Source organism: Camponotus vicinus, unplaced genomic scaffold (genome assembly GCF_025532165.1).
Source record: "Camponotus vicinus isolate PSW18456_S1 unplaced genomic scaffold, iyCamVici1.0 SCAF_9, whole genome shotgun sequence".
Taxonomy (NCBI): Eukaryota; Metazoa; Arthropoda; class Insecta; order Hymenoptera; family Formicidae; genus Camponotus; species Camponotus vicinus.
The window spans coordinates 15,452,260-15,480,165 of record NW_028141981.1 but is presented as its reverse complement, the minus strand read 5'-3'; the positions used below and the strand labels follow the sequence as shown (position 1 = coordinate 15,480,165).

Genomic DNA, 27,906 nt, shown 5'->3' with positions numbered 1-27,906 from the left:
TTATATAGCGGTATATCGCGTATATATTTGTTATTATCGGGAGTGCCGAACAAAGTGACGGACGCGATTACCATATTAAAATTAATTCTGCATGTGATTTGCGTGTGCATGTGAGTGTTTCCAGCGATAAAGCAAGGATGAGCGAAATAACGGAAATACGGCGACGTATCGGCGTATTGGTGAGTAAATTTACATCTTCTACCGCTCATAATTGTTCATTTCTCTACAATTTTTTATCATATTAATAATCGCATTTTATTACACATTTATCACAGTGCGCACGATTATTTTCAATTCATTTTCGTGAATAAAATAATAAAAAGTTGTTAATTAATATCCCGTTTTATAATGTAGCATGTTAAATTTTTCATTTCATGTTTTCAACTGAATAAATGTGAATTAATAACAAATGTATAATAATTAAAAAAATAAAAATCGCATTTTATACAACAGCGCTATATCCTGTAATTAAATTTCTTTTTTTTTTCTTTTTTCCATATATAATAGTTACAATATTTTTATAATTTATTCTTGCAAAAATTGTACATGTATATGTACATTAATATAATCGTGTGTTAAAAAATAAGTTTGATTTTGCGAGAGCGTAATTAATGATATCACAAATTTGGCAGAAGCAGTTTTTTAAAACTTTTTTATTCTTTTTACAGGAATGGACTTCCAATATTAGCTTCATTGCATCATCACTTGTATGGTGAGTCATATTAGTATTTTATTGTAAGTTTAAAATATTAGCTTAATAAAAATCGTGAGTAAAAGTTATTAAAACAATAAAATATTTTCTAATTAAAATATAAATTTTGAAAAATAATAAATTAAAAGAGAGGATAAAGTATCTATGCTTATGCATTATAAAATTAAGTACATGCATACATTAAACTTATCCATAATAATTGAATATTTATTTAATGAAGAAAACTGTAGAGTATATCACTGTTTTATGTGACATCTTTTACAAAAATCTTATTCATATGCAAGTTAAATTATAAACTCAATTATGTGCCGCAATTTGAATCCGTATCGCAAGTAACATCCCCGAATAATTATTTTCGCGCAATCTTGTTAAAATCTTTACCCAATCTGTCAGAAAGAAAACTTAAGAAACGAGATCTTTAAATTAGAATACGAAATGTACGTGTAACGTATACGTTATTAATTAAAAAAAGAATAAGAAATAAGATAATTTACACTTTCCTTTTTGCTATATAAAAATTTCATGTTAGATATCGTAGATATTTTCGCTCACTCTCACTGATAATGAATTCTAATCATCTACTTATCTGAGAATCTCTCTTATTATTTTCTTATAAGCTTTTAAATTTTTTCTACATATTTTACATAATACATTTTGAATATAGTTTTGCTAAATTTTATATATGACAGTTATAACGTGTATGTTAAATGTATGATAAAAATGCAGATTTACTATCATTATAAAAAAGTAAAGAAGCGAATACTTATGAGACCTCTCATCCACGTGCCGTTCAATATTTTTATTTCGCGTTTTATGATAAAATATGAAGATTAATGACCAAACATTGTTTACAGTAGTCGCATCTTTCGTTTTCGCGATGCGACGAAATACACGAGAGTGGGCTGGAGAGAGAGCGAGGGTGGTAGGTTGTTAAGCTTAAGCTAACTCACTTGTCTTGGCGACGTGAAGGATATACCGTACGACCTTCTAAGCACTATCGCGGATATTTTATCGTGCTCGAAGATTAAAGGATTCTCGAAGCTCTTTCGGGTTAAGGTGGAATGGGATGGAAAGGAGGGAAGTATTGCCACACACAGTATGGACAGCCTGTCCTTCGCGATGGAGAAAACGACATTGATGAATTCGTATCGCAAAAAAGCCAGGGGTGTTAACTTTTGTACCGACTGCCTTTTTTCTTCACAAAATATTCCCGATCAATGACTAAAGATAACACAAATCTTATGTCAAAACTCTCCTTTCCAATATCAAGGGGACCCAGAAAGAAAATTTAATATTAGAATATAAAAAAAAGAAAAAATTACAGTGATAGGTTATCAAATCTACTAGTCTAACAATAAGTTTTGCTACAAAAAAGGAAATAAAAAAATTAATAAAATTCAATGATATAAAATTTATATAATAAAACATATTTATATTATTATAGTATTGCTTTTTAAAATTATTTTTACATTTTTTCAATAAAGATACATACATGATCTATTGATCTATATATTTATAGATATGATGCAGCTATTGCAGAGAAATAAAGATTCAATTATTATTTATAATTTTTCTTATGCTTTGGGCATTTGTCTCGATTCTTTTTTTATGTTTTTGGCACATATATATAATCTTGATATTTAATTATCACATATATTTCTGTTATTAAATATTATTAAAATTATGATGTAGAAAGGCATATATATATATATATATATATATATATATATATATATATATATATATATATATATAGATAAGATAATTGAAATAATAATTTAAAATAATATTTAAAATAAGGATTGAGAGATTTCTTAAATTTCTTTTTTTTTCTGAGCTGTTAGTTAAGCCACTGATTTCTTTGAGGAATACGGAAGGGATTCTCGAAACCGAGGGTAGCATTTATTCCTAAGAATCACTTTAGCTTCATCAAAGAAGCGACACGTCTGGCCTCCGCGATGAACAATCGCGATCGAGAGTCCTCTTCCAATTCCGTACAGTTTCTTGTAGCGTGGAATCGCATATATATATTGTAGAATTTAAATTACGAATGTGAAAGAAGACGGTAAATTACATGTTTATTTAAATTACACATAACTAAATATTTTCGTAATATCTGCAAAGTGTAAAAAATATCATTTTGTGACAAAAGCTTATTCTTTATAATTTTGTATTTAATTTTTTATACAGAACATAATTCTGTCTAAGTAAAATCATGAATCGTATAATAGTTTTCTCATATAAATTAGAAAATATTACTGTATTATCATAATCATAGCTTATGAATTTATATAATTTAATCTTTAAATCTTTCTGCATGCATGGAATATGGAAATTAATAAAAGTATGAGTTGACATTATATCGGACACATGGTCATGTCAAGCTGTATAGTAGCCTAGCGATAAAAAAGATGTTACATGTTACAAAGAAGCTTTCCTCTCGCAGAATTGAATCGTGTCGTCAAACAGAGAATGTGCTATTGTAAAATGCTATTGTAAACAGTGATAACCGGCGAGTGACGATATCACGAATTTGCACAATCCATAAAAAGTACGTGTTACAGCGAGCATTAATCTATCCGTCACTTTTGTCAACGAGAAGCAGCTTTTTCAATTTTTACAGATAAACTAGTTCTCTTTACGAAACCGCGCATCATATTTTTGTATATCTCATCTTATGATCTTTTTCTTTCTCTCTCTATATAATTTTGGTTTAGGGCAATCCCATTTTAATCACAACCAAAGACCCCACATTTTATCTGGCAGCGCTTTCACCTGTTCGATTAAAAAAATCGTAGATTGAAATTTATCAAGTTAACATCATTTAGAAGCAGCATATGTAATGAAAGTTAAACACTATGTAAAGTTTAAGTACCGCAGAAAATGTGATAGAAATTTTTTTCTCAAATTTTTCCATTGTTTTTACTTTTTCAATGAGTTGGAACTTTCGACGATTCGCCATTTGATTCTATTCGAGTTCCTCTTGAAAACGAGATTGCCTCGTAAAAAAATATGCCGCGATATAGTATTACTGTTGGAAGTTAACTTTGCGAAAATTTGAACGATAAAATTCATTCTCGATTTCGCTCGAGGGAGAGATCCAACTCTTCTGCACTCGCTACTGGCCGATCCGCGTGAAAACGTAGCCACGATAAATACTAATTAACCCAACGTCGCGGTGTTACGCGAGATAAAGCGTGGCGGTCTTTGTTCTTATTCTTTGTTCTTCGTAGTTCTTTCCCTATGAAACTATGGCCGAAGAATCACGCAGAAAAATTTTGCGACGAAATTGTATGCATATAGTGTCGCGGGAAATAATGTAAAAATGTAGAATTTAAATCAGACCGTAACAAGATTCATGAGATTCAATCTACGAGCGGGAAATATTGTAGAACAAAAAGTGTGAAAGATAAGAGTGAAACTATATTTTTAGACACGAGCAGTGCATTAACATGAAACTATGCTTCTTGATGGTAATAATATAAATACTTTATTAGTCAAAATGTGAATTTTAGTAATTAAACGGATGCATAATTACTCCTACTACTAGCGAAATTGTTTTAATTCCTACAACTTTTATTGTATTAAAAGCATGATTTTATCTGTTTCGTGGTTCTTTCGAGGGTGTAAAATTCGCGTTCTAATAAACGTAGTCGGAACAAGTGCAGCGAGGCGTACACTTGCACATTCGAGCAATTCTCAAGAGACGAGCACCACTTCGGAAAATTGCTAGCCTTTTTAAACTGTCTTTCGTCACTTCTTCCTCTGATCTATTACTCTTAATACATAATTCATTATCGAAAAATCTTCAAACCGACAGTGAGCGTAAGTAATTTTCAATTTGAAGATATTTTAAATATATCTAGAAGGAAGAGATTCATACATTATTGGATAATTAATTTTTTGCTTCTATTATAAAAGTAAATTAAGAGATTAATTTCAAATAATAATTAAAAGAGAATAAAATTAAGATTTTTTTTAATCAATCAGTACAACAAAAATTAATTTAATTTATAAAATAGCTTTTGTAAATTTAATATAATTTTGTAGCTCTCCAAATTCTTATTTTAAACAATGTTAGAAATTTTTCTATCGATTTTAACAGAATTTATACTAACAAACTGTGTGAGAGAAAGAAAGAAGAAAAAAGCTAACATTTAGTTTTTCTTCCACTCTCGATCGTCCTTGTCCGGCTGTGTCAAACTTTCATTCGAAAGTTTCATTTTGCAGGAAGTGTCTAGAAATCAAATCTTATCTCCTCTGACCACAAACTCTCAGTAATATAGATTTTTTGTAAAGAAAAGATATTTCCAGAGAACACATGGTATCATCATGAAACTGTACAACAGATGTTCGCACTTTAAGATTGCATTTCATGCAATACAAAGTATTACGCTTATATGTTTTTATAAATCCGTGTAATAGCAGATGTTTTTTATAGCAATTTAAGCAATTTGCTATTACATGATCTTTAATTATCGTTTAACATAGACATTATTATCATCTAATCTAAAACAATTGAATACTTTTTATTTATCCTAAAATGCATACAATTTTTTTATTATCTCTTTCGTTTCAAACAGATTATATGTGTGTAGATTTAAATTTATTATATAAATTTAAGATTATACATTACATATATATATATAATAAAAGGATATCTTACGGAGAAGGAAGAGCAATTTTGATTTTTTAGATATTTAAGCGAAAATATTCTGTAATAAAAAATATCCGACTTGTCACTCTCTTCAAGTTTCACATATCGATGTTTTGCAATGGCCTGTGCATATTGTAAGCAATATAAGCGCAAAAAGTAAAGCTTCCATATACTGAGAAATGAAATTTTCGCGAGGAAACTTCAAATACTGTGAGAGTCAGGATAGAATAGAAGACACAATACGATATTTTCTGTTGTATTGGTCATGCCGTGTATTGACTCGAACGAACTCGAAAGGAGTTATTTTGCATGAAAAACATGGAAGACGCAGCTTCATCTAGCATCATAAAGAATGCAACTCGCGTTTAACTTTTTCATTTTTAATTTTCATAATTTTGATATTTCTTTGAAAATCGAATCGTTTATTATTACTTTTTTTTTGAGAAAAAGTATGAAAGACATTTTGTACGACATATTACGTAGAATTGTGAAGAATAGAATATAAAGAATTTTCATTCGACTTTTATATTTCCGATATGGCTTGGCTCCAATATCGTTCACTTTAATTTTTCCGAACAACTCTGTATCATACAATCGAAGCATCTTGGAAAAGTTACGATAGGACTTTTTTTTAGAGAAAAGTTTGTACAGGTTATATTATGAGATGCTTGAGGTATCGCGAGTGGTTTTTCCATAATTTTATGACTACTGAACGCAAGATGAGATGTGCGCAACAGCAAACCAAGATCACTGCTCCGTGTTGTTTGCATTTTCCCTTAAAGGGTCGCCTCGAGTGCAATGTGGGTCAGAACTATTGCGGTGTGTGTACTTTGTTTGCTGCTTGTCGCAGCTGCACGTTCATGTAATACACCGACAAGTGGTTGAGCTTCGCGGCGAGGAAACCGACTCGCTAAATTGGCACGACAAACATATCTGTCGCAACTCTACTCTAGTCTTTCGGTATAAACTCTTTCCCTCTCTTGTCAAGTTTTATCTTTAACAGTTTTAAAATAGTTTAAATATGCATAGTCATGGATGAATGTCATGGATTATTTAAAAATTCATGAGAATAAAAATAAAAAGACCGAAAATTGTTTGATTTTTCTGACTTGTGCTTTTTGAGAAAAAACTTAGTTAATAATTAAAATTACATACACACATAATTTCTAGTAATTTTGCGGAACTTGTGTTGTAAAACCTGACGAAACAAGATATGTGGTAAGTCAGATAATATTATAATCTATTTCATCTCTGACGCGATATATTTATCACATCTTTCGTTGTATGGCAGGTATATATATTAGATTATGAGGAATTGAAAAGCATTGATTAGAAATACATATATCTAACTTAAATAATTTCGCATTGTTTCATATTGGATACCAATCAATGAAGGACACACATAAAATCAGAAATCAATATAGAGATCAATTAAAAGCAAAACAATGAGAAAATTATTCTTTCAAATTATCCATTCTTATTTTTTCTAAATTAGAAATTGATATTTGTATCTTTATATTCGTTTTTTGATATATTTCTTTTATCCGGCATAACAACAGAATAATGAAATAATTCCATGTTATAGAAAGAATTAGAGCTCCTTAATCTTTATCACTCTCGACTCTGCAAATCGTTGAAAACAAATTCTCGTTCTATTCGGTTCGAATCACTATCGGCAAACGATTGATATCGCGCGTTAATCTCTCTTGTTGGTGGTTCTCCTTGTCAATAGTTAATGGTACGTTTAAGCACATGAGAGAGAGAGAGAGACAGAAGTGAGAGAGAGAAACTATCTGACCGTCAAGTGGTTCTCGAAAGCGATGAGTTCGTCGGCCAGGGCATTAACGAGATTATTAACGCGTTCGCATGTTCTCTAAAGAGTTCTCGTCTCATCATGAGATGATCTCGAAAGTATCCTCACCCTTTCCAAAGGTGAAAACGCGGAGATTAAAGCAATTCCGGCTTCTTCCGAACCGTCGTTCAAGGAGATCAGTCTCATGAAAAGCTCATCGTTATGTCATGTTATTTAAAACGGGATGCAAATTAAATAAAAATGTATCATAATTTTATGATTGAATTCGAAAGCAGCATTATACGCGACAAATATACATAATTACAAAATCACAATTTTTTTAAACAGAGAGAAAGAGAGAGAGGAAAAAAGAAAGAGATGTCGATAAAAATCACTCAAATAATACTTCTATAATTAATTTTCTTCATTATTTATTAAGCATATTTTAATTATATCTTCATATGAAATATATTTATATATTAATTTATATATTAATTATTATATATTAATTTTTTATTCGCTTTTTATTGATCCCTAAACATATTTGTTTTCAAACGAAACATGTCTGGCACACATATTTCTTATTGTTTATATCGATATTTGGATTAATCGGCGACATTCGAGTTCATGCGACTTTCTTCCGTGGCTCTGAATCGACGGAAATGATTTTTTCATGAGCGGAACCGACCAAAATCGGGACAGATGGCGATGCATCGCCAGTCGGGAGAAATGGAACGGAAAGCAGTAAATTGCATGGAAGTACATTCGGCGGATTGGATTAGCATTTTATACGAAAGGTCTCGTGTGTGTGCATACGTCACCGGACGAGAGCACGCGCGTCCATTCGATGTTGGTTGACGAAAACGTGCGAATGGATATTGCTCGCGACACACGCAAAACGATACCGATAGAAAACTCAAAACGAGTTTTCCCGCTGGAAACGTACACCGGATGTCGCAGAAAAGGTTCGATCTAAAATTTATCAACGAATTCGTAAATGAGAAAGCCGCGATTCCGCCTAGGTCCGTGAAAAGGGGTACCCTGTATACGCGTAATCTCAAACTTGCGAAACTTCGGACATCGTTCTTTCGCGTTAGAAAGAAACTTTTCTTCAAATTACGTACATACACAAGAAGTCGAGAAGCGGGTTTCGGTGGAGCTTGGAAGCTGCTCCTAACTCGGACCCAAATTGGCTGGTGTGTCACGTGTATAAAAAGATTTTTACCGTCTGTGCCATAAGTGCGCTCTCGTGTGTCTCGGTCTGAAATGAGAAAAGCGAATTTGTGCCTTTCCGATGTTTCCCTAATGCCAAACTGCTTGTGACATACTTTTCGTAGAAAATAAACCCGCTTTTCGTTTATATCATAACAACTCGTGTATTGATAATTTTATTTTGCAGTGAAAAATCTCTTAATTTTATTTCTTTGTTTTTATTTTTTTAATTTTTCTTTGTTTTTATTCTTTTTAATTTCATTGCATTTATTGCTTCATTATTGCTTTGTTTTTTTTTATTTGCTGAATACAGATTTATATAAAATTAAAATTTTATTTTTACATTATCGAATTGTTATATTATTTATCAAAAAGTTTCATCTTAAAATAGGATTAATATTTACGTATTTCACGTGTATGTGTGTGTGTGTAGTTTCTAGCCATACTTTCGATTATATTTTCATAAAAGTATAATTTCTCGAATACGAATTTTTTAAACATGAAAAAAATCATATTATTGGGTTATTTCTGGTCAATCCGATTGTGAATTTAAACTCTCAAGTTTAGAAGAAAACGAAATAATAAATAAAAATGAAGAATATATTTGCATATAATTAGCTTTAAATATATAATATAAAATAATTTCGTAAATTGCAATAAAAACAGAAAAAGTTATATTATTTTTACGAATAAAGTGCATTTTATTCGTAAAAATAAAAGTGCATTTACAATTGCTATACAAACGTATGTGTATATTGAATCAGAGTTTATTAGTATAATTCGAAAAAATTAAATTTCCATACGTTATTTGATTGCATATTGTTTGCATATGTCTGCCGTTTCTGAATTTTTATTTACACACATTTGGAAAGATAATTATTCAAACAAAATTTAAGAGAGTGTGAAATTAGCCTTTTCTCAACATTTTTTTAATAATCATTTCTTTTTAAATGTGTGCAAATAAAAATTCAAAAGCGGCAAACATGTGCAAACAATATGCAATCAAATAACGTATAGAAATTTAATTTTTTCAAATGTTAAGGGGTTAATTTCATATAGCTTTAGTACAATGTCCAGAATTTAAAAAAATAGAATAGATTTCGTTTTTCATCACAATTAAACACATGTTGGAGTATGAATCACAACTTTTCAAATTTTAAAATGTTTGATAGCCATATAATCAAATTTCAAATATTAAATAAAATCTCAATAAGATTATTTAATAAATGCAAAGTGGGATTGATTCTAATACAATCTGCAGATAATCAGTCCATCAGTTAACTTACTCCACCATGCGAGTTTCGATCCGTTTTCTAGATTGGTCGGTACAGATACGTGCTATAATAAGACCGCTTGTTTCGAATCCTGCAGCTTGATTCACCTATAATTCATGGCCGATAGACTGGAGCGCATTCGTTCTCGTTTTTCGTATGTCCGATGCAAAGACGCTGTTCTAGATCGAACTGGTTTCAAGAGATACTCTTTCCCGCCATCTCGTTCTTTTCCCCGTCTCGTTTATTCTTCTCTCGATCCCACTCTTTCCCTCTCTCTTTCTCTCTCTATCGTTGGAAGAAAGAGGCTCGAAGATACAAAGGGACCGGAAAACCGCAGGATCAGCGAGGGAAGAGAGAAATGAAATAGAGGGGAAGGACAAGAAGAAGGATGGAGAGAGCGACGAACATCCAACTCGACATTATACGAGATCTCCTCTCCATCTTCTTTCGGTACTTTTTATCCCCCTTTATTCCGTCTGCTTCTTATCATGCCGCCGCTGCTTCTCTTCGCATCGTCTCGCGAGGAATCTCGACCGTCGTATCGTATCGACTACCGCGAAACGACTATACAGATGGATAAAAGCGTTTCTCAGAATATCTTCAGAACTTTACTCAGGAACTTGGGTTGGTCGATGGTCTTTTGGAGGAGCCAAAAATCCGTGACAGAAACGCCACTATGCGATACTTTTGTCGATTCGCGTGATGTTTCTCGTTTCGAGATCTTTGAAAAGCTTATAAAAAGTCGTTTTTTTTCCGATTTTTTGATATCGTCAGGTCTTTTAGGTAATTGTGGCTTACAAGATATCTTTAGAAAGGCTTTGCATACAAATTCATCTCATGCGTAATCACTGCAAGTTAAATTTACATCACGAGAGATAGCACGTATACAGTGTGAGAAGTTCCAAATATCATAGAGGATATCCACATGCGTCAAATTCGTATCCCGATCATTCGAGACACAAAGGAAATGATTATATCGCGGTATGTAGAGCGAATTCATAGAGAGAATCCAGAATTATTGCATGTTCATATACATAGATACCTATGTAGTTGGTTCGCTAAGTATAAGACGATTGTAAAGAAGCTCGCGAAATGCAGAAACTGCTGCTGTCGGAGGAGAAGCACGTTCGACGAGTAACTGTATATCAGGTAGATAATAAAGTTTTCGCAAGCTTTTCCAGATTTGCAAATAGATGGTTCGGTCTGTCTGAGTTGCCAGTCTGAGTTGTCGGTCGAAACAATGAATGACGGCGATGAACGAGAATCGTTGTTCCTCCCTCGAAAACTTGAGAATGCAAATGTGCTTCGCTAGAACGTGGCGCGTTTGAAATCATGATGAATTAAAAAAATTTGCATCCCGTTAAAATAAAGCGTGAGAAGTTGCATTATAGATTGATTAATACAATAATATAAGTAACATAATAAAACATAACATAATAAAACATCATATAACATAATAAAAATATTTAAGAAATAAGAAGTATTTTCTATCGCGAAAAAAAATTATTATATAATATAGAATAATGATAAAGATTGAAAAAAGAACATTTAAAACAAATGAAATATGATTAAAAATAGATAAATGTAATTATAAATTAATATTTCCGAAACATATTATTTGAAATAAAATCAAGATTAATTGGAGGGTGAGGGAGGGGAATCTCTTACGTCAAAGATTAAAGTTATATTGCTGGACTCCAGCAATTCGGTTAATTAGCACTTTAGATAATTAACGTTTGATATAGATCTCTGTATAAATAGACATTATATAAAGGACGTATAGAAGTTATTTAGGTAATATTGATGGAGACTATACAATTTGCGATAGACGGATGCAACTATATATTTGCAGTATCTTGCACACATTTATTACAAGCGCACGACAGATAATCAAGCCTGGTCTTATGCTGGCCATAAACGCAGACACCAACACAAATCCATAGCTTATTACATGCAGAACGTAGATATAGATCTATGTTAACCCGCGGCTCGTAGATTAAAGATCAAAGGACGTATAAGGTCTGATGATGAGATATTATAGTGGTTATGTGTGTATATTCTTTCCCCTATCGTAAAAATAGTTCTTTACATATAAAATCACATATGACATTTTATAAATACATTTATAAATACATTTTATAAATACATAATTTCAATTTTGACAGCTAAATATATAAAAATCATTAATTTTAATATAAAAAAACATTGAGCTAAATATATATGAAAAATAAAATTTGACATAATTAAATATAGTATTACGCTTTAAATGATCCAAATCAATCTAAGAAAATTGAGTGCTCTCTCTCAGAATTAAGAAAATAACCACTGAAGCTTATGCGATAATATTAAAATTAAATATATAAAATACATAAAAAATTTCTCGTAAAAGAAACTACTTGTCAGGCAGAAAATTATATTAAGCGTAATTAGCGCGTGGCTCATTTGCATTTATACCACCGACGTGAATATGTAAATACTAATCCACCGACTATATATAGTAAACTTGAAAGCAGCAACCTTGCTGAATCTCGTCTTAACGTAATCATATTTATCCTTATTCATTCTTACAATACACTTTCGTTCTGTGCATTAAGCGTCATATTGCGTTTTTTCTCTTCGTTATCGTTGTAATTCATCAAGAATCGTCTAATAGACAGTTAGTACTTCACATCTATAATGCGTATACAGAAAGAGAGAGAGACTCAGTCTTCTTTCAAACGTTATTCAATCACATAGACCAAGTACATGCATGAAAATCCACTAGACCCTTTACTAGAACTTTCTCGCAGAAAATGCTGACAGAATCACGAGGAATATATGAATAGATGGAAAAAAGAGAAAAAGAGAGAGAGCGAGAGAGAAAATGCTGCAGAAATTACCAGGCAGAACGCAATAACCTTGCACCTCTTCACGTTCGTGTTTCTCTGTACGATACACCTTCCTGTTTTCTCTCCACCTCTGGGAACTTCAATGGGACGTCACCCAGCATCTCCCTAAGGCTACATAATATCCTCTCTCAAATTGGCCCTTCGACCACTGGGAAAACGCCGACCTGCCTTTCGACCTGGAGCTTTCACGGCGTCGATATCGCGAAAAATCGCCGATTAGACAGACGGATGCGATACATTCATAATATCATTGTGCATAAGACTTGAATGCATGCATTTAAAATATACATGCTGTACAAGAATAACCACGTGTCTTCGGTTTACAATATAATTATAAATTTATTCAAAATATAGAATGTTCTTCACAATGAGATGTATGGAAACGTCAATAGATTTTAAAATAATCACGACCTATACTTTTTGAAACTTGAATTGAGTTTAGTCTTCAATCATCTAATTTTAAAAAAGTTGGATACATCAGCAATATAATCGACCATTATCTATTCACATTTACTTATCTGTCAAATTATTATGTCAAAATAAAGCAATTTATATGGATGCAAAATGTCCAATGGGGAAAATTTTACATGCTGTATAATATATATTCTTCAAATACTCTGTAAACATTTTTATCCGACTCCAACGTATATGGCAATATATAATAGTTAACTACGTTAGCACATTTTTCTCATTTTGCGAACGCAAAATATCGCTTCGAAAGGGAATTACATTTTTTTTTATCATTGAATCTATCCATCCCACATCTCTTTCTTTTTCTCTCGGTGCAACTCTCGCGTACGCGAGTGCATGAGTGCATGAGTGCTCGCGGCCAAAATACACGCTTGAAATGATCGCGAACGTCGGCGTAGCCATGTGCACAGATGATTTATGATGATAATAAACTATTCGGAACTGATACAAGCCGACGATGGCTGTTTGTACTTTCATGTTTCGCGCTACCCGGCTCTATCGGTGATCGAGCAATTTATAGGCGCAATACATATTTTGCGTTGCGGGCGCGTAAACTCTCGTCAGGTCAGATTCTCCAGGTCCACGGCAGAAATCGATACGTCGTCGGGGATACGCGAGAAGCTCGCGTAACGAACGGCTTCGGGGATCGAGCGAGGTCTTAATAATTGCGCATCGATGCGCGTTGCATCGGAAACCTGCCGACAACGACGTCGCGCTTAATTAGGCGCAAATAGGAATTATTAACCTTCCAACGCGCGCAAGACTTACGAAAATACACGATATAGTGTTCTCGTATTTTTGAGATTCTTTTGCAGCAGCGAAATAATATGCGATTAACATGATTAATTATAGAGTATAATTTAATTCCAATCTTCGTACATCATAATTTCCTAAATTTATACACATGTGACGTAACTTTAAAATTAAAATAAAATAAAATAAAATTTAAATCAAATTGTGAACTAAAATTAACGCAATAAGAAATATTCAGAACATATTTTTAAAATAATTTTACAATTAATATAGCAATTAATTCAATGTGCATAAATACTTTAACAAATGATATTAAAAACGAAACAAACTGTCGGATAGTTATAGAAGATTCATCTGCATATACAGTAATAGATTAAGACTGCTCACACGGTTATTTGTAAAAATTTTTTGTCTATTTTTTATACAGAAACACACTACAAACGCGCTCGTAGCTTCGAACAACACACGATATCAGAGCGTTTCCGCCAGTTATAACACGATGCACAAGGTTAGTTGCAGCGTCCGCAGCATCTTTGGTCTAATGCTAAAGTACGCGACTGCTCTTTGACCTGGCGTCCGACGTAAATCAACCTTCGTTCAAAGAAACCAGTGGAGTACGTCGAGGTAACGTTCATTACACGATGTTACATGAAGTTTTTTTGTGTTTTAGCAAACAATTTTTTAAGTCTCTCAGCATATAAATCAATAAAATCCTCTCTCATGCAACTTATTAAGTGTCCATTATAAATATATGCATAAATATTATTCATCTATTGAAAATTAGATGCATTTAATATTGAGATATTATCTAATGTATTACCTTCCGCAGTTCACCAGTGTTAAACAATAAATATTAAATAAATAATTTAAATATTAAATAAATGAAAGATAGCCACATATATAAATAAATTCACAAAACTGTAGAATTCGGATAAAAACCATAAAAGAAATAATAACCAATCTATTGTTTTACTATTAACGCTGAATGAAACTAAGAGATTCGCGAAACGACACATTTTCGCGACAATGCGGTTACCCACCTTCCATTTCCGTCCTTTTTTCTTCCCCGTATCGCTTGGAAAGTTCACCGGTATTATTCGACCTACGTTATTAAAAGTTGACAATCGGTGGTGGCTGGCTACCACCGATGCGTGTGCGTCGCGACACGCACATATTGTGCGTGGCACGAGAGAGCACTCGGGCATGGCATCGCCACCTTCGCATCAGGAGAGATGACATCCCTTTGTGCGTTCGAGTAGATTTCTAAATAGCGTAGTGTAAAGGGCTCTTGTTCACTTGAGATGAGAGACCTGTTCTTCTTCGCGGAAGAGATCAATAGAACGGGAGACATCGAATTGAATAGAATCGAGAATAGAATTCTCTGTTATATTATCGATGATTAAATACGCGGATAAATTCTCTATTCCCTTTTGTCGATCCACAGACAATCGAATTTAATGTTCTCATTATTGGAATACTCTGGACAGTTTGTTTTTAATTTCTTTGGTATATCGCGCGAAGTTCTCGATAACACATCTAAAATATTGAGATAAAATACAATTGATTATATCCTCGTGAAATTATAATTGTTATTGCTATCGCGTAACTTAATTCGAGATGGTAGGAGAAACTTATCAAAAGTATTATAATAGAATAATATCTGATTAAATTATGTAATTCAAATTTTTTCTGGATATTTTTAATAATAATAAAGTTGCCTTTCATCGTAATTGATATACTGCAACTTTTTTTCCAATATCTATGATTGAAAAAGAACAACATTAGTTGTAGAGAAGGAAAATCCTTGAGTTGAAAAAAGGGAACACATCGCGTAAAAAGCAAATAATATTTCAACGAGAACATAAAGCAATGAAATGTATGAAGGCTCTCTCGTAGTAACGCTCGTAAATTTTGCACCTGTTTACTTCAGCCTTGGCAATATCTCCGCGTAGCCAAGAATTCTTTCATGCTTGAGCGACGATCGGTACTTGACCTTAGAACGCTAACGAGCTCCGTTTATATCTACACTATCGCTGGCTGCATCGCCACCGTCTACCGTCGCTGTCATGATGAATAGAGAAGGGTAATCAGGTGGCACAAGTGCGAGTAATTCAACCAAAAATTATTTCTGCTCAAGATTAGATAAAATTTTAATAATTAATAACAGTTCTATTTGATGTCACTTTATTTATCTGCAAATATTTAATTAGATTAAAAAGATATTCACACTATGTCTAATATTTATAAATCTTGTATTAGATTTAAATTAGATTTTCGATTTCTTTGATTCCCTTCTTTGTTTTTTTCTTCCCTCCCTTTTTCTTTCTTCTTCCCTCTTCTCTCCATATATATAAAAAGAGGCGATAAGAGCGAAGTGAGAAGGTTAGGGATAAGTGAGAGAAAGAGAAAGGAGAGAAAGAGATAAATAAAAGATAAATATATAAATAAACTAATTTACATACGAGATTATTTATTTATAAATATATTAGACGTAGTTTAAATGTTTCAACATTTTTTTAATCTAATCAAATATTAATAAATGAATAAAAGTGAATGAATGAAAAAAACATGAATAGAACTGTTATTAATTATTAAAATTTAATCTAATCTTGGACGGCAATAATTCTTGATAACCTTGATATATTTATTGATCTATTCAACTATATATATATCTTTATTTCCATATATTTTCTTATAAGCATTTTTATCCCCATATGTATTTTTACATACTTCATATTATCTTAATCATCTCTTAACATAATTCAGAGTGAAGAAAAGTATATTATAATTTTGTTATTATTATCAATTGTATTGCAAATGATCAGACATATCAATGACACTGACGCATATAATTAGGAAATAATATGTCGGAATCTCACGTGACAATTATCTCGTATCCCGCAGCGTATCATCTGGCATATGTGCCGCACTATCATACGGTCCGTGTATTTGCATGCGCGTGAGAATCACTTGCATATGTGTGTTAGTATTCATGCACCTTCGCACATTCCGAGGTTCTCCGATTACATTAACCGCTAACTTATATTTCACATTTTTATACATCATTATGAAATATTATACCCTAAAATAGGTCGTTCTTAAATGCAAGATCATCAAAATGAACGCAAAAATTTTAAGAGATCGTAAAAGGAAGGAGGAGAGAACAAATTTTTTTTGTATCAGATGTAACATATCGATGTTGATAAAATTATTTCGATTTTCGAAGGAGGGTATTGTGCTGACTGTACATTTATATTTTCACGAATCGAAAGATGAGTCTCTAATTATTAATTTTAATAGTATAATGCAATCTTGAGTGTGATCTTATAATAATAATACTGTGTTAAATATATCAAACTATTAGGCAGCATTTTCGGCTTTCGTGTCGAATTTCTAGCAGGATAACGAAATATCAGTCCTACATTGTCTGATAAAAAATGTTCAATGCTTCTTTCTGCTACTCCTTAAAATTTTTTTACTGACTTTTGAATTATATATAACGTGAATTATATTGTGCATTACACTTTTGTTGTGTGAATTTTACAAACAGTACTCGATACTATTCGTAGTATTATGGACACATACATATGTATATACCAGTCTCGCATTCGGAACCCGTTTAATGCAAGTTACATATTTATGCATGTGCATCGATTTGATTATACATCTGGATGTAAAGCATATATAAATGTGGTCAAAGGTTGAGTTTGATATTTTTATATATATATATATATATATATATATATTGAAAATTAGTATATATACATATAAGATAAAAGAAAAAAAATTGTCTTTTCTCTCTCTCTATTTTTCTTTCAAATATTTTATCTTGTTAAAAATAAAATTTGATATAGAATATTAAAGATAGGATATCTTTTTTATTCAGTATTTTATGTTGTGAATAAATCGAATGTAATGAAAATTATATGCATACATATAGATACAATAAAAAAATATCAAACTCAACCTTTCCGGGTTCCGAATGCGAGACTGGTATACATATATATATATATATATATATATATATATATGTATGTATGTATGTATGTATGTATGTATATATACAATGTATATATACAATGTATACTCTCAAGATTTCATGAAAGACTACATCTTTCTGTACAAGATATTATGTAGTATCACTCACAAGTTATGATAAATACGAATTTTATATATATATATATATATAAAAGCAGTCTCTATCATTAATATTATAATATAATTATATCATATCTAAAAATAATCTTTTCGTTTCATAAAATCAAGAGAGATTATTTTTAGATATGATATAACTATATTATGATCAATGATAGAGACTATTGCTAGTTTATTATGAATATAAATATACTAGCTATAATAAAAGCTACACACACACACACACACACACACACACACATATATATATATATTAATATATAAAATTCGTATTTATCATAACTTGTGAGTGATACTACATAATATCTTGTACAGAAAGATTTGTAGTCTTTCATGAAATCTTGAGGGTATACATTGTATTCTAGTCTGCACCACATGTTTGCTCGAATTTATACACGGCTTTATGTGAGCGGTAAATGTACACGAACATCGTCAATCCGGAGTTGACCCACGCGCGTGCCTCATCGAGTCTCTCTCCATCACATAAATTTACGAGCCAGAGCTGTTTGATGCAATTTACAAAGAGCGAGTGACCCGACATCTCGAAGGTTTATATCATTCAATGAATTTTGCGCGAATTCAATCGATTGCGTAGTTTCAGCCATGGTAAAACGCTAGTTGCTCTTCTTCTGGCTCTAAATTCAGAAGTTTGCAAAATACATCCCACAAGTTTTTAGTGTATTCATCATTTCTAGCTTTCTCTTTCGTAGATTAGCGACACTGCAGTCTCTACATAATAATAAAAAAGAAGCAGAAAATTTAAATAAACAATTAATAATAGGAGAAAAATTATCAAGAAAATTATCAGAAAAATTTAGAAAAATTTAAAAATTTTTGTTATATACTATAATAAACCTTTACTTTATTATATATTGTAATTTTTCTCAAGAAAAATAAAAAATATATAGACATTTTTTTGTTAATTTTTTATATATTTTAAATTCATATATTCCAGTATATGTATATCGATCTGTTATATCGTATTGCATTCATTAAATATTGTATCATCAAAAGTGAAAAACAGTAAATTATATGCACGTATAACTCCTAATTTTCATAGATATTTCGAAAGAATCGACAATACTACTTTATAAATTGTGATAAATATTTATGTCTAATTAGAAAGTCACATATGTATATTTGCTATGTCCAGTTACAATTTCTTTAATGGCAATGTCTAAATAATCAAAAACGAAGTAAAAGGAACTAAATATATGCATCATCAAGTTATACAGGGTGTCCCGAAACTAATGCTTGATATTTTAAAGGCAGATTCTCTGGCCAATTTAAAAACGATTTTTCCTCAGCAAAAATGTCGCGGCACTAATAGTTTTCGAGTTATAAACGATTGAAAATAAAGGGTTTTTCGCAAACTAAGGCTTATAGGAATAAAATATTAATAGTCACATTCTTTAGTTAATTTTAGGTAGAGTTTACTTTAACAGAATTTTAATTTAAGGCTTAGTTAGAAAGATACATGATGACAAAAATTGGGAATATGCAAAAAATAATGATCTCCCTCGACATTTTCGCTGATGAAAAATCGTTTTTAAATTGGCCAGAGAATCTGCCTTTAAAATATCAAGCATTAGTTTCGGAACACCCTGTATAATAAATCTGAATGTACTTATATACTCTTATCTGAATATATTTATAAACTCTTGATCTTCTTGACATCACGATTTGTCCGTATTAATCATATCAGAAACAAAGAAGATAAGAAAATCTTCGATGTAAATTTATATGAAATTATATGAAATGTAAAATTATTAAATTATATTATATTAACGAAAAGATGCGAATCTTATCATATCAAAATATCTGTCGATAATATGTAATTGAATATAAAATGTTTATAGTATATATGTAATTGATAATATGATAATATGATAAATATGATAATATGTAATTGAATATAAAATGTTTATAGTATATGTACGTATTCTCTATATTATATTGAATAATTTTTATTATACAATTGTTAAAATGCATTTTAACGAAATTTCAATGCGCAAGAGTTTCAGAGTTATCCAGAATAGATTCTTTTAAAACGGGAAACTGTAATTGAGCTTATTCGAAACCCGAGGAAGAGTGAAAGAATTCTGCATTTACTTTGAAAAACCGTCGCATTAGTGCTCCCATTAATACTTGCAAGTGAATATCTCCTTTATGGCCGATTCTGGTAATTCGCGAAAGCGCACTTTTCGCTGGCAGTTATATAAACTTTTGAGAAAGCCGCATCTCACAGACGATAAATTGTTGATGCATACGCTGCGATGAAACGTTCCATCGCGTATAACGATGGTTGCAAAAATTGCGCCACTTATTTCTCGTGTCACGTTTAGGATTTGTGCATCGCAATATTCACCGGAGAAAGATGGTAGATGAATGATAGATTGTGATGTTAATTATTTTCAAATCTCTTTTTTTATATTATTTTTATTTTATTACAAAAAAATTTCAGAATTATTATATTAAAGTATTGAGAAAGAAGTCTAGTTTGATAGGATTTAGATTCGTAATTAATTATACCTTTATTTTTTTCATAGACATACTTGGAAATAATAGATAATTGTATTTTTTATTTTTTATTCTTTTTTTTCGATATACAGGGTGATTCAAAACAACCTGATATCTTTGAAATATGATATTCTTGAACGAATTCTAAGACTATTTTTCCTCTTGAAAAATTTTGTCCAAAGCTTAATTTTTTCCCTAGACAGTCAATTTTATTGCACAATATTTGATACTTTGAAGTGTATTAAATTATTATTGCAGTTTCTACACAATATTTAACAATATTATTACCGTCTAGAAGGGTTATAACGTAACTCTTAAGAATAAAATATCAAAAAAAATAAAAAATAATTTAAAAAATTAAAAAAATTAAAAAATTAAAAAATTAAAAAAAAAATTTTTCAAGAGGAAAAATAGTCTTAGAATTCGTTCAAGAATATCATATTTCAAAGACATCAGGTTGTTTTGAATCACCCTGTATAATAGAGATATAAAATTGTATACATATTCGCGTAATAGTAGATAATAGAACATTTACGATTTATTTATTTATTTTTGTTTCATCAGTGACATATAAAAATATGTTAAGAGAAATAAGTTAATCATGAACGACGTAGTCTTTGAAAGTCTACATCGCAAGAAAATAAACAAGAATCTCTTATCCTGCGACACTTGACTCGAACTTGTCTTAAACTCTTGAGATATATGCACGGAACAACTTATTGCACTTTTGACACGAGATAAAATTTATAATTATTCCATGTGATTTCCATATATAACTTTGTATATGCAGATACAATACGCTGATACGCACACATAAATAGATGCATAAACATGTATCTGAGTTTCTGAAATATTAGACATAATATTTTTTCATTTTTATTTTAAAATTTCTTTGGTAATTCTATCTTTTACACTTCAAATTATTATAGTCATTGTAGATGTAAGAGACAGAAAAAATAATGAAATTTTAAATTAATTAAAATTAAATTTAAAAAAACTTGAAATTTTGCTCAAATAATTAAAAATTAAATCGAAAATGGCAAATAAGAGCCACACCGCGACAGTTGGAGCGCAGGGAAGAAATAATACTTCCTTCTTTCTATATAATTACTCGTTTATTTCAAAATAAAAATTATTTTAATAAAAAACGAACGTTTTGATTCATCTTTTGATCCGTCTTCAGCATGATGTTAACAATATATATTATAAATTATTATGACGTATTAAAAAATTTTTTTATCCTCGCGTAGATGACGATAAATTGCATCTCGCGGAGATCTGGTAAGCGCATTGTTTCCAATAGTTCTTTAAATTATTATAGTTGTCCTGTGCCAATGTGTTAAGTCACAGCAGATCTAACAATTCAAGTAAAAATATGAATATCGAAAAATATTACACGTGAATTAACTTTTCATGCTTAAATTAGTAGTCAGAAGCACTCACCAGATTCTACTTTTTATGCTATTAATAACAGTGCCATTGTGTGTCTCTCATGTTAGTTTGAAGTTCAATGATGAAATGCATAAATATATTTTCGACTGTTAAGACGTAAACACAGACTCAATCGAGGATAAACTCGGTTGACTCGATGATAATAAACATATAAATATATGAACGAACGCTTCATCCCCGATAAATAATCAACTATTGTTGCAACTGTATGATGCAAGCCCTCTGTATCACTCTGTAAATTCAAGCTATTTTTTTTGTCGCTTGATAAACAACACGGAGACGAGTCTTTTGCTCAATAAGAACTCTCCGTTCAAAACTCAGGTTTTTCCCAATTAAAATCGTGACCAAATTCAAGTCTATGATTTGATATAACCGAAAATTGTGACGTAATTTATAATATATATTGTTAACATCGCGCTGAAGAGGGATTAAAAGATAATCTGAGACGCTGATTTTTTATTAATGTAATTATTTTTATTTTGAAATAAACGAGTAATCAGAAAGAAGGAAGTGTTATTTTTTTCCTGTGCTCCAACTATCGCGCTGTGGCTCTTATTTGCCAATTTCGATTTAATTTTTAAATTAATTGCATTAGTACACACGGCTTTGTCTATTATGTTGTGTAAGTTATTATAGCATTATAAATCACATTATATATACATATAAGCATTTTTCTACGTAAAGTAAAAATTTGACGAAAAATGAACATAACTTGAAACGAACTGATTTATACAAGAAATATAAACTCAGCATTAAGATCGAATAATATTCTAAAACATTCTACAATTCTCGGTCTTATAGTTCATATATCTTTAATTTAAAATATATCAGGAATTATATAAAAAAGGACCGCCTGAAGTGCATATTACTCAGAACAAGAATAAAGCTTCTATAATATACGTGAAAAACGTATTCCAATTTCGTTTTTTTAAATAGAAACAATATTTATAAAATAAATACTAAAAATATGAAAAGATATTAAATAACAAAAAGATATTAAATAATAATTAAAAACATTTAGATTTAATAATCTTCAAGTGAGGGGAGGGAGGTATAAGTAATTCCTTCAATTTCCTTCAAAACGAAGAATTATATTATTTTCATAAATTTCACAATTTTTATAAATTGAAAAATTTGTTGTAATACTAAATATGTATATAAAAGTACTGGATATGTACAAAAGTAAATATACCAGTGATATCAACTAAACAATTATTTGACTGAACTTTACAATACAATTACCTAGTAAATACATAAGAAATCAAAAAACAAAATAATTGAATAATAAAAAGTATTGTATGTATATGCATGTGTGTCAATTAAATTATAAAAATTAAAAACAGATATAAGATCGGACAGATATAATTATAAATGTTGTATATATGTATACACATATATTTTTAAATAAAAAGAAGCAGTTTCCTATTTTAAAAGCATATTTTAGCGCAGGTTTAATGCGCAGGTTTAATGCGCAGGTTTAATGCACTGTCACCTGTTACGCAATATTAAATACGCAGTATATAAAGAGAACGTGTATTCAACACATTCCAAAGTTAAAAAGAACGTCAGTGACATCGTGTAAGTGAATTCAATATAATTAATTGTATATTGGTGACATCCTAGACAAAAAGTATCATAAATAATGTGGTTTTTTAAGAAAATGTGTACAAGTAATGCACGTCTTGAGGGCAAGACTGTTGTAGTAACAGGAGCAAGTGGCGGTATTGGAAAAGAGACTGCCAGAGATTTTTATGGAAGAGGTAATATCTTAAAGAATATATATTTTAAAATATATATATTCTAAAAAAACTGATAATTTATCCTAAAACATTGAAATTTTTTTTAAATGAGAATTATAATATAAAAGGAGAGGATTTCAATATGTAATACCCAATCAGAAGTATATAACTGTCAGCTGATATGACATCAAACTAAATATGACGGAAACCAAATGTTGAAGTAAAGTTAAAGTACTGATCAAATCGATATCGAAATGGTATAAATTGTTGATGAATCTTCGATTATTATTTCGACATATCAATATTGAATTAACCAATCAAATATATTCAAATGCAAATTAAACGCCACTTAAAATGATCTTATTTAGACTATGTATATAGTCGCGACAAAATTAAATATAGAATTCGACTAATTTTATTAAATAGAAAACATTTAAAGAATAAACATATAAATATAAATTTATATATATATATATATATATTTTTTTTTTTTTTTATTGCGAAGAATAAACAAGATTGTGAATTTAACAAACAGACTGTAGTCTATTGCGAAAGATGGTGAGAAATATGTTTTTATAACATCGTACGAAATTTAAAATGAACAGCGCTTGCGACACAAGTATAGTTTTTGCGTTATTTTAATTGGCATATTATCCAGTCATAATTTAAAATCTTTATCGGTTATCTTCACCGACTCGATCGCGATATAGATGTTTATTCCACAATTTTATTATTCGACTTGTACAGTATTACTTTCCATTTGTTTTTATTTTTATATTTTTATCTATGTAGGCTAAAATTTCTTTTGTATGTTTCTATTAAATCAGCATTATCACACTGAAGAGGATCCGAAAGGGGCCGAAACATTTGTATATTCTAAAATTGTTCTTTTTAAATTTTTAAATTATAGATTTGCAAAACATGCAATACCACCTGCGAATTTCTTTTCGTCGTTTCGTCGTTTCTTTTTCTAAACAAGCCTTTCCCTTTTTGCATTGATTTATCATTTGGACCAATTGCACGTAGATTTATTTATTTATTTCATTATTTTATATATATTTTTTTTATCTTTGCTTATATATATACATATATATATATATATATATATGTGTATATATATATATATATATATATATATATATATATATATATATATACAGGCTGTATCAAAATTCACGGATGAGGAATGCACAGCGTGATAGTTCGTGTCAAAAGAAACAACTTTTCCTTTGGCAAAATTGCGACTAAACATTACTTTTCTAAGAGAGCAACTTAAAGCTGAGAACTATGCATGATAACTAAATATTTATTAAATATCTATTAAATAGCTATTAAATAGCTATTTTCAGAACAATTTACTTCATAAAAGAACATTTTCCATTTGATATCACCGAAGCAATGACTGAAAGTAAAATAAGTAGATTAGATAACATGTTTAGCTAGATATGCAATGCATAAGTATTTTGTGAAGATTAAAAAATGATTCGAAATCAACAAGTTTTGACAATAAATACAATAAGCATGTAATGTTTAGTTTTTAGTTTTTATTATTTATAAACCTCGCAATATAAAAATCTGGCTCTCAACTTCTTAGACTTTGAATCAACATTGAATTGACGCGTTACATTTCTGACTGGATATATAGTATAGAATTTTAATTTAGAAATGTATAAATTTATTATATTATAAATAATATAAAAGTTATGAATAATAAATAGATGTAATTTTTTCGATTGTGATATTTACTCTAATAATTAAAGGTTTCGTAAATATTCAAATATAAACAAACGTGTGCATTTAGGCGCTAGGGTAATCTTGGCCTGTAGAAATATGAAAAAGGCAAACGAAGCAGTTAAAGATATAAAAAATAATCCACCTTCCAGGTAAATATATAAAATCATATTATCAGAACTAATTAAATTAACGATAATTATTTATTTGGCAGCTGCATAATTACCAATTAAAACGAAATATTATATCCTTCATTTTTCTTCTTTTGCTTCTTATATGAAACTATACTTCTTCCAACAAATATTTTACGCGACAAATAACAAAACAATATAATCCAGATGCCTGCTATTTTTTATGTTTTTAGAATTAAAAAAGAAGAGTATCAAAACAGTGCGGGTGAACTTGCAATTTATTTTCTTAATTTATGTAGTTTGAAGAGCGTGAAAGATTGTGCTAAAAATTTACTGACGAAAGAAGCAGCCATTCACATTCTTGTAAACAATGCTGGAGTGTCTGCGATTTCATACGAAAAAACAGAGGACGGAGTTGAGACGACTTTTCAAACGAATCATCTTGGCCATTTTCTTTTGACGCTTCTACTGCTGCCAAAAATGCAATCGTCTTCTCCAGGTTGCAGAATAGTCAATGTATCATCAATTACTCATATTTGTATGTAGCAATATCGCATAATACCAGTTTTATCATTTACTTGAAGAAATAAGAATATAACTTTACCCTCTATAACTTCTACGATTATTCTAAACATAACTATAAGAGAGAAAAACATTCTATTACAGTGGCTGACATAAATTTTGATGATATTAATCTAGAAAGATCTTATGGCTCACTCAAAAGTTACTTCCAAAGTAAACTGGCAAACATTCTCTTTACAAGGGAACTCGCTCGTCGATTGAATAGTAATATTATAAACAAAGATATATTTTACGATAACTCGCGAAATAGTCCACGGAAAAATGATCGACAAAAGAAAAGAAAGTGAAATACACGAATAAATTAAATATGTATTAATATATAAAATATTATTTCAATTTGCAGAAGCAAATATTCATGGAATAAACGTATATTCTTTGCATCCTGGTAATATACCAACGGAGATAACACGGCATGCTAGTAGCACATTTTTTCCAGGTGCACGTTATTCTTACAGTATTTTATCATGGGTTTTACCATGGGCTTTTAAGACTGTTGAAGAAGGAGCACAAACAACAATATATTGTTCAGTGGATGAAAAAACAGCTAATGAGACTGGACTTTATTATTCGTGAGGACATGCTATACATTATATAGAGATATCTATAAATTTTATTTTTATAATACATAATATTCCTCCGCTGTTTCTTTCTTTTTCTTCTTTTTTATTTATGTAGAGACTGCAGTGTCGTCAATCCACGAAGGGAAACGACAAATGATGAATACGCCAAAAACTTGTGGGATGTATCTTGCAAGCTTCTGAATTTAGAGCCAGAAGAAGATTTTATTAAATTTCTGCAAACCGTCTCACGCTAAATATTATAAAGAAATATATTTTTTCTTTTAACTGCAATAATTGATTAAACAACTAATAATAGAAAAAGAATTATTAAAAAAGTTATCAGGAAAATTTGATATAATAATTCTATTTATACATATTATAGTAAATTTTTATTTTATTATATATTACAATTTTTGTCGAAAAAAATAGAAAATATATAAACATTCTTTTTTTGTTCATTTTTTATATGTCTCAAATTCATACATTTTAGTACATATCATATGTCTATTCATCGTATCGCATAGATTACATATTGCATTATCAAAAAAATGAACAATAAATTATATGTACATACAACTCTTAATTTTATATACACTTAGTATACACAGTTTGAAAGTCGAGGATTCTGTTTTATATTTATAATGAATATATCCAATTGGAAAATGTCATATGTATACTTGCGATGTCTATCAGTTTCTTTTTTCAGTAGTAATGTCTAAATAATAAAAAAGTAAAAGGAATATAAAATATATGCAACTTCATTATATACAGGGTGTCTGAGATAAGATATAAGATGTCCCACTAAAAATATATAAGTAGATCTCGTTAAATTGAATTAAAAATAGAAAGTCCTATACTATTTTGCAAACAACCATGTAAAATTTCGAAAGAATTAAAGAAGATCGACTAATAAGTGCGCGTGACTAGATCATAAGATGTACGCTCTAGGCATGCCAGAGTGTCGTATAACGAAAAGACAAGAGTCGATATACATGCGATCAAACTTTTCGTTGACATGTGACACACACCGCTAGCATACCTAGAATAAACATCAAGACTGACCATGCGAAACGGGCGTTCGTATCTTTTTTAATTAATATTTCAATAATTATTGCAAAAATTACAAAATCGTAAAGGACTTTTATGATCAATATACTGCACTCTACTCACTCACGATCATTATCAAGAGTGTTCTGGGATGCTCTGTATTTGTAATCTCTATATTATATCGCATAACTTTCATTATACAATTGTTAAAATGCATACCGAGATTTTAA

General features: G+C 30.2%; 2 protein-coding genes across 12 annotated transcripts in view; one reads left to right on the top strand and one right to left on the bottom strand.

The window, feature by feature from the left end:
* LOC145976882 (uncharacterized) overlaps positions 1-27,906 on the bottom strand; it is a 247,049-nt gene that overhangs the window by 177,928 nt on the left and 41,215 nt on the right. The window lies entirely within an intron of this gene.
* Positions 123-27,081, top strand: LOC145976891 (retinol dehydrogenase 11-like). Of its 4 annotated transcripts, none has more exons than XM_083108397.1 (6): positions 123-179; positions 669-712; positions 25,787-26,025; positions 26,154-26,273; positions 26,413-26,638; positions 26,745-27,081. In XM_083108397.1, the coding sequence occupies exons 1-6, from the start codon at positions 138-140 to the stop codon at positions 26,881-26,883; spliced, it is 810 nt and encodes a 269-aa protein (XP_082964523.1). In that variant the 5' UTR covers positions 123-137; the 3' UTR covers positions 26,884-27,081. The 4 variants fall into 4 exon arrangements, with proteins under 4 accessions (XP_082964523.1, XP_082964521.1, XP_082964519.1 ...); XM_083108395.1 differs by lacking the exons at positions 123-179; positions 669-712 and adding exons at positions 23,427-23,646; positions 25,427-25,508; XM_083108393.1 differs by lacking the exons at positions 123-179; positions 669-712 and adding exons at positions 23,427-23,646; positions 25,427-25,508 and having other exon boundaries at positions 25,721-26,025.